Consider the following 16,796-nt stretch of genomic DNA (forward strand, 5'->3'; position numbering starts at 1 on the left):
AGCCATTATAAATTTCGACATAACGTCCACAATTGTTAAAATAAAGCTGTGACCTTGCTACTTCGGTAAAGGTCCAATATGGTCTATAGAAAGCATACTTTGAGGGGTTCTAGTATGTACATGCAAGAGTTCTTTATCAATTTTTAGGACTGCCTGCTTAGTCTTTGCACATGTTAAGCAGTTTCTGAGATATTCCTTAATAGTTTCTACTTATCGTCTGGAAAGTGTTTCAGAAACACAAGACCGTCATAAAATGTGTAAATCTCTTTGGGTTCTTTCGGAGTAGATCCTTCCTTTAAATGTATAATTTCAGAACAGTATTGATCCAGTTGTTGACTCACTTTCCAAAAGTCAATTGTGTCCTCATCAACAATATCTAAATTCAAATAGTTGATGTATAATTCATTGATGAGAGGAATGCCTGTAGATAAATCAGGATACCTACTAAGAGTATCGGGAGCTTGGTTACAAGTTCCAGGTATGTGATGCACGGAATAATCAAATCCTTCTAGTTTTAAGGACTATATGTTTAGTCTCTCATTTAATGACTTCGCAGACTCTAGCCATGATAATGATTTGTGATCAGTATACAAATTAACTTTGGTTCTAGCAACATATATACTATATAAAATTTTTCAAAAGTAAAAAGAATTGCCAAACATTCGATCTCGTGCATACTGTAAGTCAGTTCATTACCGCGAAGAATCTGCTTGCATATTGTATAATCTTGAGATCCTCTCCTGAAGTGTCGCCATTTTGCCATAAAATCGCACCGATCCCCTTCTTCGAGCCATCTACATTTATGTTGAAAGATTTAAAAAAATCAGGTTGTGATAAACCCTCAATGCCTTTAAATGCAATTCCTTCCACATCCAAGGAACATCAGATTTGAGAAGTTCATAAAGTGGCTGAGCAGTTTCTGCAAATTTATTTATAAATTTTCGTCTCCAGTTGACCAAGCCAAGGAATTTACGAAGAGCTCTTTTGTTATTAGGTGTCGGAAAATTTATTATTGCAGAATTCTTACTTGAATCAACTTTAATTTGGCTTCCAGAAACTATATGGCCAAGAAAAGAAATTTCCTTACATGAAAATTTGCACTTCGAAAACTTAATTGACATATTAGGCTCCTTGAGTTTCTGAATAACAGATTTTATATGCCGTAAATGTTCCTGCCAAGTTTTACTGAAGATCAAGAGGTCATCCAAGTAGCAAACAACATAATCATTAAATTCCCTTGTGAATATCTTATTCATTATGTCTTGGAAAACAGAAACTGCAGACTTTATACCAAAAGGAAGATATCGAAAGAGATACTGTCTTCCACGATATGAGAAAGCAGTATAAATATATGAATTCGGACTTAACGGGATCTGAAAATATCCACAAGATAAGTCAATAGAAGAAAAATACTGCGCTCCCAAAAAGCGTTGCAACATTTCATTGATTGGTTCCACTCTAATTTGCGGACTAATAACATGCTTATTTAAATTCCTAAAATCCACAACTGGCCTCCACAGACCCCCTTGTTTCGGGACTATGTGCAAAGGATTTAAATATGGCCAAGATTCCTGGTAAATTATGCCCCAACTTTCCCATTTGGCGAGTTCTTCTTCCAACGGTTTTCTTTTAGAAATCGGAATGGGATATGGTGCAGTAGATACAGGTATTTCTGTGTCCAATTGTATCTTATATACCTCTACATTTTCATGTCTTGGTCTATCGGAAAATTGGTTATGATACTTCCATAAAAGTGAAAGTAAATCTTGTTTTTGTACTTCATTAATGTCGTTAATTTCAAAAACTTTATTGTAAATATCGCTCTTAGAGGGCATGTATTCGATATCTGATACAGGCACGTAATTTAACAATCCACAAGACTTCAATTTATTTGCTTTGGATTGAGGTTCATTCTTAATCGTAGAGCTACAATATTCATCACATTTAGAGTGTAACAAATTAGAATCTTCATTACTTAATGAAGCACAAATTTCTTTACCTGAAGAACTTACTAAAATTATGTGCTGTGACCTCAGATCTACTATAGCCTTATACTTTCGTAAGAATGGAACTCCCAAAATAACATCAGCGTTAAGTTCCTTTATAATAAAGAATTCCATAGGAAAATATTCATCATCAATTTGAAGGCTTATCGTTTTGCAACCAGCAATCTTGCACCTTTTACTTCCAACAAATCCAGACAATGTAATATCTTCAACCTTGTCTAATCTAAGATTACCGATCAATGATGTTATTTTGCACCAAACTTCGTAATTCAAAACATTTGCTTGACTTCCAGAGTCTATTATACAAGTAATAGGTAATTTACATATGAGTCCATGTATGATTGGAACTTCTGTTACAGGAATAGGAACACCATCCTCATTAAAAGTCCAGTCCGGTTCATCTTCGAAACATTCTAACAGAAAGTTTATTTCAAACGTTTTAAAAGATGAACTCGCATTATGTACAACATCAATATGACCTTCTTCAGTAACACTACCATCAAATGAACATTGCCTCTTAACAGGATAGCAGAGGGACTGAGGCACTTCCTTCTGCGCAACTAATTTAAAGATGCAGAGCTAGTGATTTGATGCTGTATCGATCCTTGTACTTGATCTATTCGCGAAGTATTTTGTTCACGATTTGCCATTCTTGTAGAATCAGAATTAGTCTGTGATACCAAACCTGCTGCTTCAGGTTGAGAATTTAATGAATTTGAATTTGCAGGAAAACGCAGATATGGCATTGTATTATTATTAGCACTGCGATGTTCATTCCTGTAATAGAATCGCGATTGATTGAGCAAATTTTCATCATTAAATTGTCCTGTAGGTGAATGATAATTATTTTGCCTGTAATTATTTCGGAATTGTCCTCCGTTTCCAGATCTCAAGCCATTATAATTGTTTCGTGCTGTAAAATTTCCATGATATCCATAATTATTAGATGTTCGCCTAAAATTGTTGAAATATCGACCTCGAAGATTGTTTCCCTGCCGATTTTCGTAACCTTGATTGATATCAGTATTGGCTTCTAATTCACTACTAGTTGGAGTCTGAGTACAAGAACTAGTGGTCTTCGAGCGTCGAACATTAACTTGCCGCACATTTAACTTGACTTTATTTTGTTCAGAGTTCTTAAAAACCTTTGGAATATTTTCATGTTCGTTGTCTTCATTAGGAAGAGCAACAAGTCCCTCTACTAAATTTTATTACATCTAATCTTCTTAACATGCTAGTTAGTTGATCTGCTGAACGAATTTCGTGACAAGTAATGTGATTGGCAATATTATCAGGTAATTGGCTAAGTATTAACTGCACAACATCTATATCTTGAGGATTTTCAACCAAATTGCAATAACTAGAGTGAGTTTTTAAAGCAAAAGTCTCTAAACTGCCATGTACACTGGGATCGTATTTGCGATTCCTCAATACGGAGAGTTGTGATTGGATAACTTCCGAAGAAGCAAACTGATTAATGAATTCTTGTACAAACTGATCATAAGAATTAAAGTAATATTTATGAGTCCGAAACCAATAACCAGCTCTCCCAATGAAGCATTGTTGAATACTTTGCAGTTTCATATCTGTTGGCACTCCTACAACATTTAATATGTTATTCAGCTGTTCAATATATTCTCTCGCTGATTGTTGCTCTATTTTACAAGAGAACTTAGGCAATTGAGATAATTCACTTAATTTAAAACGTTCACTTCTTACATTTCTTTTTCCATTGCATGTATTTCTAGTTATAGGGTGATAATTTCTTCCTCTCAAATTATACGGTCGATTACAGCAAATATGATTTGCTCCATTTAACCCTGTGTTACTACAGTTATGCAATCTTGAACCATTTACAGAAGAATGAGGATCATCGTGATTGTTCGAAACTGAACATGGTACACTTGCATCACGATAGATATTACTAACACAATCATTTTGTGGGTTAGGTTCTGATATTTGTGGGTTAAAATCACACCACATACAAGGAGAATTAAAGCTTTGATCCAGGTGACAATGTGGATTATTATGTACATTACTAACATTGTCATTATTCGTAGTAAACACAGAACTAAAATTAGTATGTGCATTTGGACCAAACAATTGATAGCAAGCATCAGTGTAGTTATATTTCTCAGCACCTAACTCTCGTTTTGGGAATGGACCTTCTGCGTCGTCACTTCGGAATTTCTTTACGGAAGTTTCTTCAGAGCTAGATCTTACAGATTTATTATACTTGTAGAATAAATTGTCCAATGTGTGACGGAAAGCTTCAAACATGAAACATGATACCACGAACGGCAATCAAAACATTGCACATACCTCAGGTCATTTTCAAGTTTATTACAACACTCCACTCATTCAATCTTACCTGACTGTACATCACAAATGTCACCATCGTGAGAATTACTACTATTTAAGTAGGTTCCTTCATAAGCAACATTAGATTTTAGCCTACGTGAATTTCTAGGCTTCGTTTCTTTAGATTTATCTGCCATGATTGCACAGAATAATAATAAACTTAAGAAGTAAAATATTTAGGGTAGCCAATTTTGTCTTCGCAACATGTTCAACAAATTGCAAATTCGAGACAAAATAAAATTTGAAAGTATATAACTACCATTGCGCAAACTTCACACCACGCATCAGAAGATTGTCCTTTCTTTGTTCGATCCTGGCTGTAGGCGCCAAATTATTGAAGCAAGCCTTTTACTTGAACTTCAACGAAGCATCCTAGTATTCAATTTACGAAATAGCAATTAGGATTTTTATAACTTCAATGAAACTCGGACGTCACTATTTAAAATTTCATATATTTTATCACTTATTGATCTACTGTGTTTTGATTCTTTTTCGTTGCTATGGTCAAAAAATGTATATAGAAATGTATACATCGTAATTTTACATTATGAAGAATGTGATAATAATTAATTATACATCATATTAATGCAACAACGTTTTCCAAAATATAACAAAACAGAAATTGATAACATAGATATATCATCGTGCGTATTAAACACAAAATTAAACAAAACATAATAAATGAAATAAATGAACATCTTTGGATCAGTCACAAATGACAGTCTTGAAAAGTGAGCTCTGTGAACAACGTTGTTTTCGGGCAATTCAAGAATAACGGGAGTTCCTTGTGTGACTCACACGGCGGTAAAAGTTGCACCTACAACCTTACAACTTGAAAGAACTGAATTTTTACAACTTTTTTATCCATCATATTTTTTGGGGGGAAATGTAGATTGTAACCTCTCATTCATGTTTTTTTATTCCAGCGAAAACATTTTTATTTTTACAGTTATTAATTTTTTTAAAAAAGTTCCGGGTGTGACCACTCAAAGTTCCGGGTCTGACCTATGTGAATACCTAATTTATTAACTCCATTTAATACCATATTACTCACCTAATACTTACTATAACTGAACAGCATCAGAGGGAAAAAGAACCTCCCCTACTCATAAGTTTCAATTATAACCAAATTTATTTGTGAAAATTATAAATGTATTGAGCATTGTTTATACACTCAAGTCTTAATGTAAAAAAGACAACCTTTATCACATTTTCCACTTCTCTTTGTTAATCTGTATTCTTAAAGCCATTCAAGGACATGCAAATATCAAATTACAGTAGTAACTATTTAGTGTCCCCCACTAGCTAAAGCTAAAGCTTAAGTTTAATGTTGTTAGAATAGTATTTGGACTAATTTTACTTTGTGAGTGGTAGGATCACTTTTTCATGTATTGGCCCTTATTACTGTATAAGCCACATCAAAAGTCAGGAAACAGCGGCGATGGGACTTGAGTTGGTGTTTAAGTCCACTTTATGCACAGTAAGGCTAATCGGGACTGGACCTACAGTTTAAAGTGGGATCCGAACCACTTGTGCGTCCAACGGGTATCGAACCCGAGACCCCTTGATTACAAGGCAATGACGCAACCACTGCGCCATGGAGGAGGCCCGGCGAAGGGACTTCATGCGCTGACTTTATTCATTTATTTATTTATTTCAGAAATTGAACGCAACGTCACCCAATGAAAAGCCTCTTGCAGACCATGGCTGCATTATAACAATACTATCTATCCCTCATTGCATACTCATTTCATCCCTTCCTCAACAGAATGATCATACAGGTTATACTTACTAAAGATATACATTTCTGACCAATTCCATTATATTGCCATCATTCTCATACTGAGAGCAAATACGGTAGCAATGTATTATAACCAAAACGTGTAACTGTGGCGTTGGCAGACTGTGGCTGTATGACGTCATTAGGAACGCAAATACCCTGTTCTCTTTCCCTTTACGGTGCGGGGCAGTGGTCAGTCGAATAGTTCATATTCTGGGGGGGTAACCACAGCTTGGCAAACCTGGGATGGAATATTCAATGCATTGATATCAGTAATCCAGTAGCAATCAACAATAGAAGTAGCGGTTGAAATACAGTAAATGTAATGATAGTCTCACTCTTAGCAAACTTATTACATACAGAATAATGTCATAATGCCAAATTTGTATGGCATTTTACTCTGGGGACCATGTGATGAGAGAAATGCAATTTTCTCACAATAGACTTCCAGTAATTTAAAAGTTCGTTTTTTATATACATAACAAATACATTTCTGGTTGCCTCTGAAAATACATAACGAACTCAATCTGCCATGTTTTATATTGTTCTTTACTTGTGCTCAATTAATTCACTTCTTGTAGAAAAGAAAAGGTAAAATTCTTACTTATGCATGGATCTCACCGGAAAGTTCCACACATTCTCGGTTACGATCGTAATTGAGATGATGTAATGAACACCACTCTCCTCATGGGCATCGAAAGACGATTGAGTCGAACAGGTCACTCAAATCCTTGAACACTTTATCGTTCATTTCATATATTAGAAATAAAATAATAATATTATTAGTTTAATAGTCGATAGTAGAAATAAGATCCAGGTAATTAGTAGTAGTTCCGTAAGTAAACTAGAATTTCCCACTAACTTTCAATGATTTTGCTTGAATTAAGTGTGTTAAAGTTAATAATAAAATGTTATTGCGTTACACACTCTCCCCAATGACATAAATATAAAAATTATCATTTTATTTTGGCAATAAAATAAATTTTATGATAATTAATTTTTATATTATTATTGCCATCATAGCTGAAGTTAATTTTTATATGTACGGATTGACCAGCTCTACAAAAACATTTCTTGTTGAGTACCGATTGTCCACAGGGACTCTCAAATGTATTTGGAATCTGCGTGAGTCCCAATGTGTATGTTTGAGATCACCCACCCTAGGAATAAACTCACGTCTCGGATGTGGCAGTATGACGTCCTTTCACGAGGACAACATTAGTTGTTTTTTTATCTCTTTTTACATCCATTTTCTCCTCACCATTTTTTCCAATCTCTTCTTTCCTGTTTTCTGCTCTAGTATTTTTTCTCCTTCTTGATCTCTTATATTGCTTGTCATTTCGATCTGTCTTTTCTCTTTCTGTTCAACTTCTTTTCTATGTAGTTTAAGTCTGTTGATATTCTTATTTTCTTTATCCTTTTCCTCCTCTTCACCTTCTTTCTATCAATTTCTATTATTTCTCACTTTATTGCTCTTTCTTTCTTCATCCAACCCACTCTCTCCTTATATGAAACCAATACCTAGTCACTATTGTCAGTTTCACTTAGCCACCAGTCAATTTCTAATGTCTATTAAAATATTAAATACAAACTTTGATATCTCTCTTTTATATTCAATTACTTTTCTATATCATGGCAGTTCTACGCATGAAATTTCAGTTTTGTCTCCCAGTCGTTGTAGCTTCTTGAGCTTCTTTTCACTTAATAATGAACTAGCGTATTCACAAACAACTATAATAGGGCAGTCATCGCTACTGTAACGCCTTTTCCGGAACTGCCCTGTTTTAACTACCTTCCTATTAGTCCCATTAACTGAATAATTATTCATTTCACATGACAGTCTAATTAATTTTACGTCATTATACGAAATAAATTGATTCGTTCCACATATCCGAGACATCTTCCTATTAGTTCATCATCCCTTTAAGGCTGAATCATTTTAGAGTTATGAAATGGAATTTTAGATTCAATTGCTTTTTCAACTTGTATTTTCACCTAAAATGACTCTAGTTTCTTGTTTCTTTCTATTTCAGAGTGAAATATATTATATCGGAGGATAAAGCATCGTACAAAGTATACATGAGATTAATAATCAAGTCTTTTAGTCGGAGCGATATCGGCACGTACAACTGCGTCTCAACAAATTCCCTTGGGAAAGCAGAAGGAACCCTCCGGTTATACGGTAAGTTTATGATCTGTCTTCTTCAGGTAGAATTGCTGTAACTTTAGCCATTATAAAGCACCAAAGTCGTTTTGAGTTTACGGCGAGTTCAAGTTTTACGTCTGGATGCCAGAGTTCTCACTATAACTCTTTTCCAGTCTTACGGCGGGCGCTCTATATGCTGGCAAGGCATTGAAGAGCAGGGAAGCGACCAATCCAGCGCTACCGCTGTTGTCTGGTTGGTCTGCTGCGTAAGCCCCGCTCCCCACTTCCCTTGACAGCATATAGAGCGCCCGCCGTAAGAGTAGAAAAGACTTATAGTTTAGGAGACCTAAGTTCTTGCAATGTAAACCAGAGCTCTTCCTTGTTTATGGTAAGCGTAACCAGTAGCTCTGTGAACAAGTTCTTCCTAGGTTAAAGTGAGCATAAGTTCTCTCTGCGTGAACCAGGATAAGTTTAAGATCTCGCTCTGTCAACTAGAGTTCTTCTTTGTTTACAGAAGCAGTGCAGTCATTCTGTGAACCAGAATTCTGACAATTTTAAACCTCCTCAGTGGCCGTGCGGTCTAAGGCGCTGTGCTTTGGACTCCGACTGCGGAATGGCATGGGTTCAATCTCTGGATCCTCGGCCTGTGTATAGCACCGGTGGCAACCCACCATCGTGAGGAAATTGGAGAGCTACGAGTGAGTAGCGTAACCCGGTCTCGGAAATCTCTAACGGCTGGAAGTTCGACGTGCTGACCCCACGTCACCCCATTACTGGTTGAAGATCTCCAGACCTCTAGGTAGGATTGTGGGAGGGAGACTGGCAGTCGGGAGATCGGCCTAGGCCCTTCAAGGGCTGTCAAACCACAGGTTATATACCTACTTTAAATAAAACATTCAGTTTACCGTAAGCGTTAAGTCTTCGCTGTGTGAAATGAATAATGTTCTCCTGTAATCTTTGAGATTTCCCGTAGCCATGTGGTTAGCTCTGTTGCCTCTGGTGATACCGGTTCCGGATTCGTTCCGCCAGATTGGAGATTGGAGGACAATTGGGGAGTTACGAAATTAATTTTAATTTTAGCGGACTCCAGTCTCTAAGCTAGAAAACAAGATGGAATCCGATACGCTGGTTACGGGTCCCCTTGACACTCAAAGAGCTGTTACGCCACGAAGTTTAATGTATGTAATCACTAAGTTAAGGATGAGCATTGGATTGGTTTTCGAATCGGCAATTTATTAAGTTCAGAACAAGAGAGATTGGTTCCAATTTTTGATTCGACTTCGATACTCCGTGGAGGAACATAGTGATTCGGAATCTAATTTATGCTGTATGTTTAGCCTATCTGAGCATAAAGTGTGGTTAAAACAAGAACTCATAGTTTTACCTCTGAACCTTTGTGCCCTTATGGTCATAGTGGTAGTAGTTAGATTAAGTTGCTCCTCTGTACTGTGAGATTAAATCTTGTCGCCTACTATCGCGCTCCGAACCGCCCCAGAATGCCGAAGAGTACCGGAAGTACACGACAATGTGCGGGATGACATCTTATTGGCAGATAATTGTAACGGGAAAAATAGACGGATAGAAATAATGGTTAATCAGGATAAGAAGAAGCTGGCTTTCAACATATGCTCTTTCGAGTACAGCAATAATATTAAGCCCTCTCACCTATATCGCTTCGTAAGCAGTGTAAGTTCAATTTTGTTTGTTTTCTGGTGCATTTATGTCTTTCTTTCCAATTTGACGTTGCTTTTCTACCACTTGTGTTAATCGCGACGATAAAGAGGAACTGATGAAATGGATGAGGAGACAAACACATGCCTTAAACAAGGTTGGAGCCTGGCACCCCTGGCTTAGGCTACGGAGCTCCGCTTCGACCAAATACATCGCCGATATTAACTGAGGTAGAATCTAAGCTAGCTGAATATGTGAATAAATGCATTCTTTCAGCTCGGTCCACCCACACTCAAGAAGGTGTCATGTTGCATTACATGTAAATAGAAAAGCATATACGCCCCCAAGCGTTGCTTAGATTTTTCTTCATCTTGCTTAAAATTTGTTAATTGCAGTTCCTTCGTGGCGTCACATCCATGTACATCTTCAGCCGGCTCTTTTCTGCAGGATACTTGTGAGATATTACATCTGTAGGCTCTTTTGGAGTTGGATTGTGCAATGCTAATTGCATTAAAATTCGATTAAAACTTTAGCGCAATTATGTTTCGTGCATATGTGGGTGCTTCCTGATTTGATTTCAACTTCATATGGCCCGCAGTGGCTCCGAGACTGGAGGCAATCTCGTGTACATATCCATGTCACCATTTCAGAGCTCCGGTCTACTTTTTCTCCACCCAGCAACGGGGAGGTTGTTAACCCTACAGTGCCTCTGGAAAAATTCAAGCTTCTTTCGCTATCTGGTGGCTGCTGGAGACATTATAATTTCCAGCCGGCAAACCGACAGATAAGGTCCCGGAAAAGTACCCGGCCTGTTCCCCTACCGGGCCCAAGTCTTCTTCATTTTCGCTAACTGCAAAAGGAACAGGGACGGAATGAAGTCTCCTCTTGTATCAGGGCGTACTCTTCTCCCAGTAGACATCTTCTCTCTCTCTCTCTCTCTCTCTCTCTCTCTCTCTCTCTCTCTCTCTCTACACATATACGCATGCTCTCTCCCCACCTCTCATCTTTTCCTCCCCCTCAGAATTCCATTCCACACCTCGTTCTCCAGACTAGGTACTGCATGCTTCCACACTCTTGTGGTTAACGCTTGCGAGGTCTTCTTGGCTGCGAAACGCATAATAAAACACTACAGAAATGCAACGAGGAAATTTCCTGCACGTTTTATCCCCTACTTTACTTCATTTATGAGCTAATATTTATCTCCGGCCCGAGTTCTTTAATGCAACAACTCTGGTGTTAATTATCTCATATGTATAGATGTACTTCTCTCGCTCTCGCAAATGAATTTCTTATATTAAACTTCAAAGTTTGCAGTTTCTTTGTTGATCTCCCTGAGGTTGGATTTGCAATTAGACACGGTACCAAAACGAGGAATGTTCTCGTCTCGTGAATTAAAATTATTATATTTTTCTCTGTCTCGACTTGAAAATGAAAGTTTCGTTCTCGTTCTCGGTCTCGCCTCGAGCTCGGGGATAAAACATGGTTAAGTGATTTTTGGTCCTTATTGGGTTTATTAGATTGTTAGAAGCTATGTTGAAGATAAATTGTTTTCATGTTGTATTTACCAATTTCAGAAGCGTTCAATGAGTCCAATTCAAATTGCATGATATGGCCTTTACCCGCTAAAGCGAACACTGGCTCGTTTTACTTTGTTATATCATAATGAGCAAAATGTTACTTACTATGTTTTCCCACAGAGCTCTTCAAATGTTCATCTCGTTCTTGCCTGGGGTTAAAAATGTTCGTCCCAATCTAGGTTTCGCTTCGAGCTTACAAAATTCTTCCTGTTCTCGGTCTCGCCACGAGTTGAATGGCCGTCTCTTTCGCAATTTCGTCTCGAAATGAAAATGTCCGTCCAGTTCTCGGTCTCGCCACGAGTTCTCGATTTCGGACATCACTGTCGCTTTGTTCTTTCATCTACTTGACGAAATCAACATTCGTTCTAAAGAAGCATAAAAATTAAATTAAATATCGAATTGGTCATGTTATTTAAAATATACAGGGTGTCATTTTAATGGCGTCCACGGACCACAGATTCGTATAGAGGACATCAAAGCAAACAACTTTTCTCAGTAACATTTTTCTCGTTGGTGCATCATTTCGGCGCTACAGGCGTTCAAAAAGAGGCCGTTTTGCCGCCTGGATGCTGGCAACCCAACACAACATTTGATCGTATCTGTGATGTCATTTCCTGCGGCGAAACAGCGCACGGCAGGGTTGCAAGGAACACACATAGATAAACACAGTCGTCAGAGAGCTTGTATTACTACTACTTATATCCGTTTTTCTCAATTGCCTCATAATACACTGAATATACATTATATTGTGTGTGCTTACCTTTGGAATTTTGAATTCTTTCATTTCTATTTTGTCATCTGTTCAGTGTGTCACAGACAACTACTATCAGAAGGACGAAGTGGATAGACTAAATTGTAGTTGCCAACTTGGTAACTAGATTTGCAAATATTTTACATGTAAGCTGAGACAAAATTCGATATAACCACTTCCACTTGAATTCTATTTTCTTTCTACATGTGGCTGATTGTAGCTATGTCATTTTTCACAGAATATGAGTGTTCCTGGCAACCCTGGAACGCATCGCTTTAAGACGGGATATGACGTCACAAATACAATCAAATGTTGGGTTGGGTTGCCATCATCCAGGCGGCAAAACTGTCTTTTTTGAACGGCTGTAGCGTCGAATCGACGCACCGACGAGAAAAATGTTACTGAGAAAAGTTGTTTGTTTTGATGTCCTCTATACGTTTCCGTGGTCCGTGGGCGCCATTAAAATGACACCCTGTATATATATGTTAATCGGAACTGGAACTACTATTTGAAAGCAAATTCGATTGAAATGAAATAAACAGATGAAATAAAGTAAATTTATGAGTCTATGACAGCCTGCTCCAAAATTTCTAGACTTGCAATAAAAATTAGTAGACTGAAATAAGTGTTACTTAAAGTTCAACAAGCTCATTACAATTCCATTTTAGTCCTCCAGTACCACTTGTAACTTCAAGCAAGGCTCGAGGTAAAATTTGTGTTTGTATTTTTGTTATATTGCGTCGCTTTTCTGTCACTTTTGACTAACCCGGACGACGAGGATGAGAAATGATTAGATTACATTGATCCTCACAAAGAACACACATGCGCAGTCGGGATTTGAACCAGGTAACTTTGAGTGCGAGGTCAAAAATCGACCACTTAACTAGCAACGTAAAACTGAACACCATTACGAGGCTACAACTTAAACGTTTAACTCAAAAATGAATATCAACACCAGTCTGAAACGTAAGCACTGGAGGCTAAACGTAAAACGGAAACTCCTTAACGACGCTGAGTTGGTTTGAGTTGGTGTTTTGAGTCCACTTTATGCACAGTAAGGCTAATCGGGACTGGACCTACAGTTTAAAGTTGGATCCGAACCGCTTGTGCCTCCACCGGGTATCGAACCCGGGACCCCTTGATTACAAGGCAATGACGATAACGACGCTGAATTGTAAGCAACAATCAAGTTAAGAACTGAATACTGTTAGTAATATTTACCTTGGCCTGCATCTGTAAGAACATTCCATGTAAGGAATATCTAATAGATTGTCCATAGTGTGACATCTGTGAACTATTTTGAAATCATGACAATTTACTTTGCAATTCATAAACCTGCATACGAAATGGGAACTTCAAGATTATGTCACCATCCCTCTACATCGTTCCAAGGAAACTGGATTCCGAGACGTATATTCTTAGTTTTGGCTTCTCCAGGACCTCATCTTGCTCTACTCCAGCTTGAGTTCCTTGTTATTGGAATTTCGCGGTCTAATTAATCCTAACAGCATGTCGGCTGAATCCGAGATTTCCGCTTGGCCTTCTTCTAGTGCTAGAGTTTAAGATTACGAGATAAGGTTGATGGTCCTCTTGTCTTTTGGTTACGCCGAGAGAAAGACGTCGCCGGGTGAGAGGGTTCTTCTTCGGCTTACGGAAGCAAAACCGATGCAAAAGGATGAAAGAATATCCATCCGTTTGAAGAGCCCTCTGTCGGTTTTTCTCTGTGTTTCTAAACAGGAGTCTCTCGTCGAACTTCAAATTTGTGTTCCCCTTTCTGGAAGAAGGCTAACGGAGCGAAAGAGGATGACATTGCTGGATTGGGCTTTTATGTTTCGGAAAACTTACTCGCGTGTTTTCTATTTTTTATAATTTATTTAAGCTTCTCAGGGGTCAGGAAAGGGTAGAATTATTCACCCTTGCCTCCGTATAATTGAATAGCGGGTCGTCCTCCGTGGTGGAGTGGTAAGCACAGCGAGCTACAGCGCCAAGAGGCCAGGGTTCGATTCTCTGCCTGCGCTTGGGTGTTCCTTGTGAGTGTCCCTTCGTCAGTTTCAACATATCATACTCATCGTCGCCATTATCAAAAAGTAGCATAAAAGCGATGGCAAATATAAATAAGAAAATTCTAAGAAATCAATTGGGTGATGGAACATTTAAACTGCTATGACTAGGGCATATGACTCCTAATATTAGGTGCGCTAGAAATATAACATTTGAACGGACTCATAATTTATGTCCTAAAATGTATGATAAATGATTACTGGATTACCAGGAAGAAAATGTAAAGTGAATAAAATCTTATTCCTAGTTATGGCGTCGATTCTTGCATATGGCGTAATTGTGCAATTTCACAAAATGGTTATGGAATAAGCTGTTGATTCTTACAATAAACTGCAACCTCGTAAGTCACAAAATTCGACTAGATTTTTTTGTTTCTTTGTTTTCGGCCTATGTGGCTACATTTTTCGAGTCGCAACATTTGGCAAGTAAGACTCAGAACATTTTACTACACGTGATCGTTCTTGTGTCTGCACTCATAACTACGGCCCGGCCTTTGCTTCATTTTTATAACATTAATTTTCTAAATGTGTACTTAAAGTAGCAAAGCGTGGTAAATTATGTAAAATAACTCAAATATGTAATTCCAAATAGGATTATATTTGTCGCAAAATCTAAGTCACGTTCTATTTCTGTGCAGGAAATTGCACTTACCAAACGCTGAATGAATACGAATAAATATTTAACGAATATCAACATTTTTGTTACAATAAAATAACTTTACATGACTCATTTTTACGATCAAGAGAGGAGACTTTGAGACAGCTTTTGTGTGACGGTGGTTGATTAACTTATAGGGATTTGTAACAAACTGCAAATATTGTTAATTTTATTTTTTATAATTTCGAATCCTTACGAAAGTCATGAATAAATATTTGTCTTTCATCCATTGGTATGAGGTATAATTTGGCGACGTGAGTTTTCAGTTTGTAACCAAATTTTCAACTGGGTTTAATAGATTGATGAGGAGATACCACAAAGGAATACCAAAGCCAGGACCAGACTTGAATCCGTTATGTTCTGTGGTTAGTTTTGATCATTCAACGCGTGTGTGTTGCGTGTTGTACGTTTGTGTGCGAGCGTGTGTGTGTGTGCAGAGGCGCAACCACGAATTTTTGTCTGGGGGGGCAAGTACCAGGATAAACGTACCTATAATAATATTGATAATAATAACAATAATAATGACATTATTATTATTATTATTACTACCACTACTAGTAGTGGAATATACATTCAAATTGCGGATGATACTCACTGGTCGTAAGTAATTTAGGTTTTTATATTTTTTTTATATTTCTATGAATATAAAAATATTTTAACATTTACTAGTAGTGGTAGTAGTAGTATCAAAAAACGTGATTATCCTCATGAATGACGCAAAAAGGGGTTAAAAGTCGGTGTTAAAGCACTTGTTTGGAACAAACGATTTGAAATATTTTTTTCAACACGTTCAATTTCACATTAGCTAATATGGAAAACAAACACACAAACTGTATTTTTGAATGGCAGAAAATGAATGATAAATGCGTTCCTAAGATAATTATTTTTGTACATAAGATGTATAACTTCCATATACTAGGTATGTTTTACACATATGCAACATGGAGCGACATAAATTTAGAAAATATACAGGGTGATTTCGAACTCCCATTACAAACTTAGGGGGGTGAATCTAGAAGGAAAAACAAGCCGAAAGTGCCATGTGCCGGGTTCAACGAATTCCCGGTGGGAGGGGGCACGTAGTGGTTCATATCGCAATTGTAATTGCACGTTGCGTTCCACGTAGCATGCACGTGTACATCCATCACTCCGTTTTGCGTACCATCTGGGATGCGCGACAGTCACTGTCCAAGCATGTTCCATTTGTCGCACTTCATGCGCTCCTCTGGGGACTCCCTCCATGTGTCACTTTTCGACCGTCCTGTGACAGCATGTTCCCTCGTCGTCTTTCTCCATTTTGCGCGAGTTTCCGCTCACATGCAGTGGGGATTCCCCATTTCCTTTGGGGATTCCCCTTGCGCATTACGAAAAGCGCCGCAATTTCAACGCCCTGTATTGTTTGGATACGACTTCCTCCACTTCCGCCAGAGCCGATCTTCGTATCTTTCGTGGTTCAGACGTTATTGCTCTTTGAAAGAGGTGTGAACCGATTTTCTCACGGCTCTGGCAGCCACACGGTGCCGTTTTCGTAATTTTGCCACATGGCACTTTCGGCTTGTTTTTCCTTCTAGATTCACCCCCCTAAGTTTGTAATGGGAGTTCGAAATCACCCTGTATATGCAACATGCTAACACTAAATTGTGTACTTTTTCCAAGTTTATTCAATACATATATACAACATATATTGTTTAAATATATTACAGGAAACAAATAAATTGCGAGCGAAGCGAGTAAGAAATTTTTAGATCCAATTTTTGCAACTGAAAACAATATTGATTTAATAGGG

At 37.7% G+C, this 16,796-nt stretch overlaps 1 protein-coding gene across 1 annotated transcript in view; it reads left to right on the forward strand.

The window, feature by feature from the left end:
* LOC145985778 (lachesin-like) overlaps window positions 1-16,796 on the forward strand; it is a 423,684-nt gene that overhangs the window by 332,532 nt on the left and 74,356 nt on the right. Inside the window, exon 7 of the mRNA XM_083119859.1 lies at window positions 8,181-8,329. Coding sequence (XP_082975985.1) covers window positions 8,181-8,329 — 149 coding nt within the window. The remainder of the gene's footprint in view (window positions 1-8,180; window positions 8,330-16,796) is intronic.

This window comes from Lepisma saccharinum, chromosome 3 (genome assembly GCF_977018435.1).
Source record: "Lepisma saccharinum chromosome 3, izLepSacc3.1, whole genome shotgun sequence".
Taxonomy (NCBI): domain Eukaryota; kingdom Metazoa; phylum Arthropoda; class Insecta; order Zygentoma; family Lepismatidae; genus Lepisma; species Lepisma saccharinum.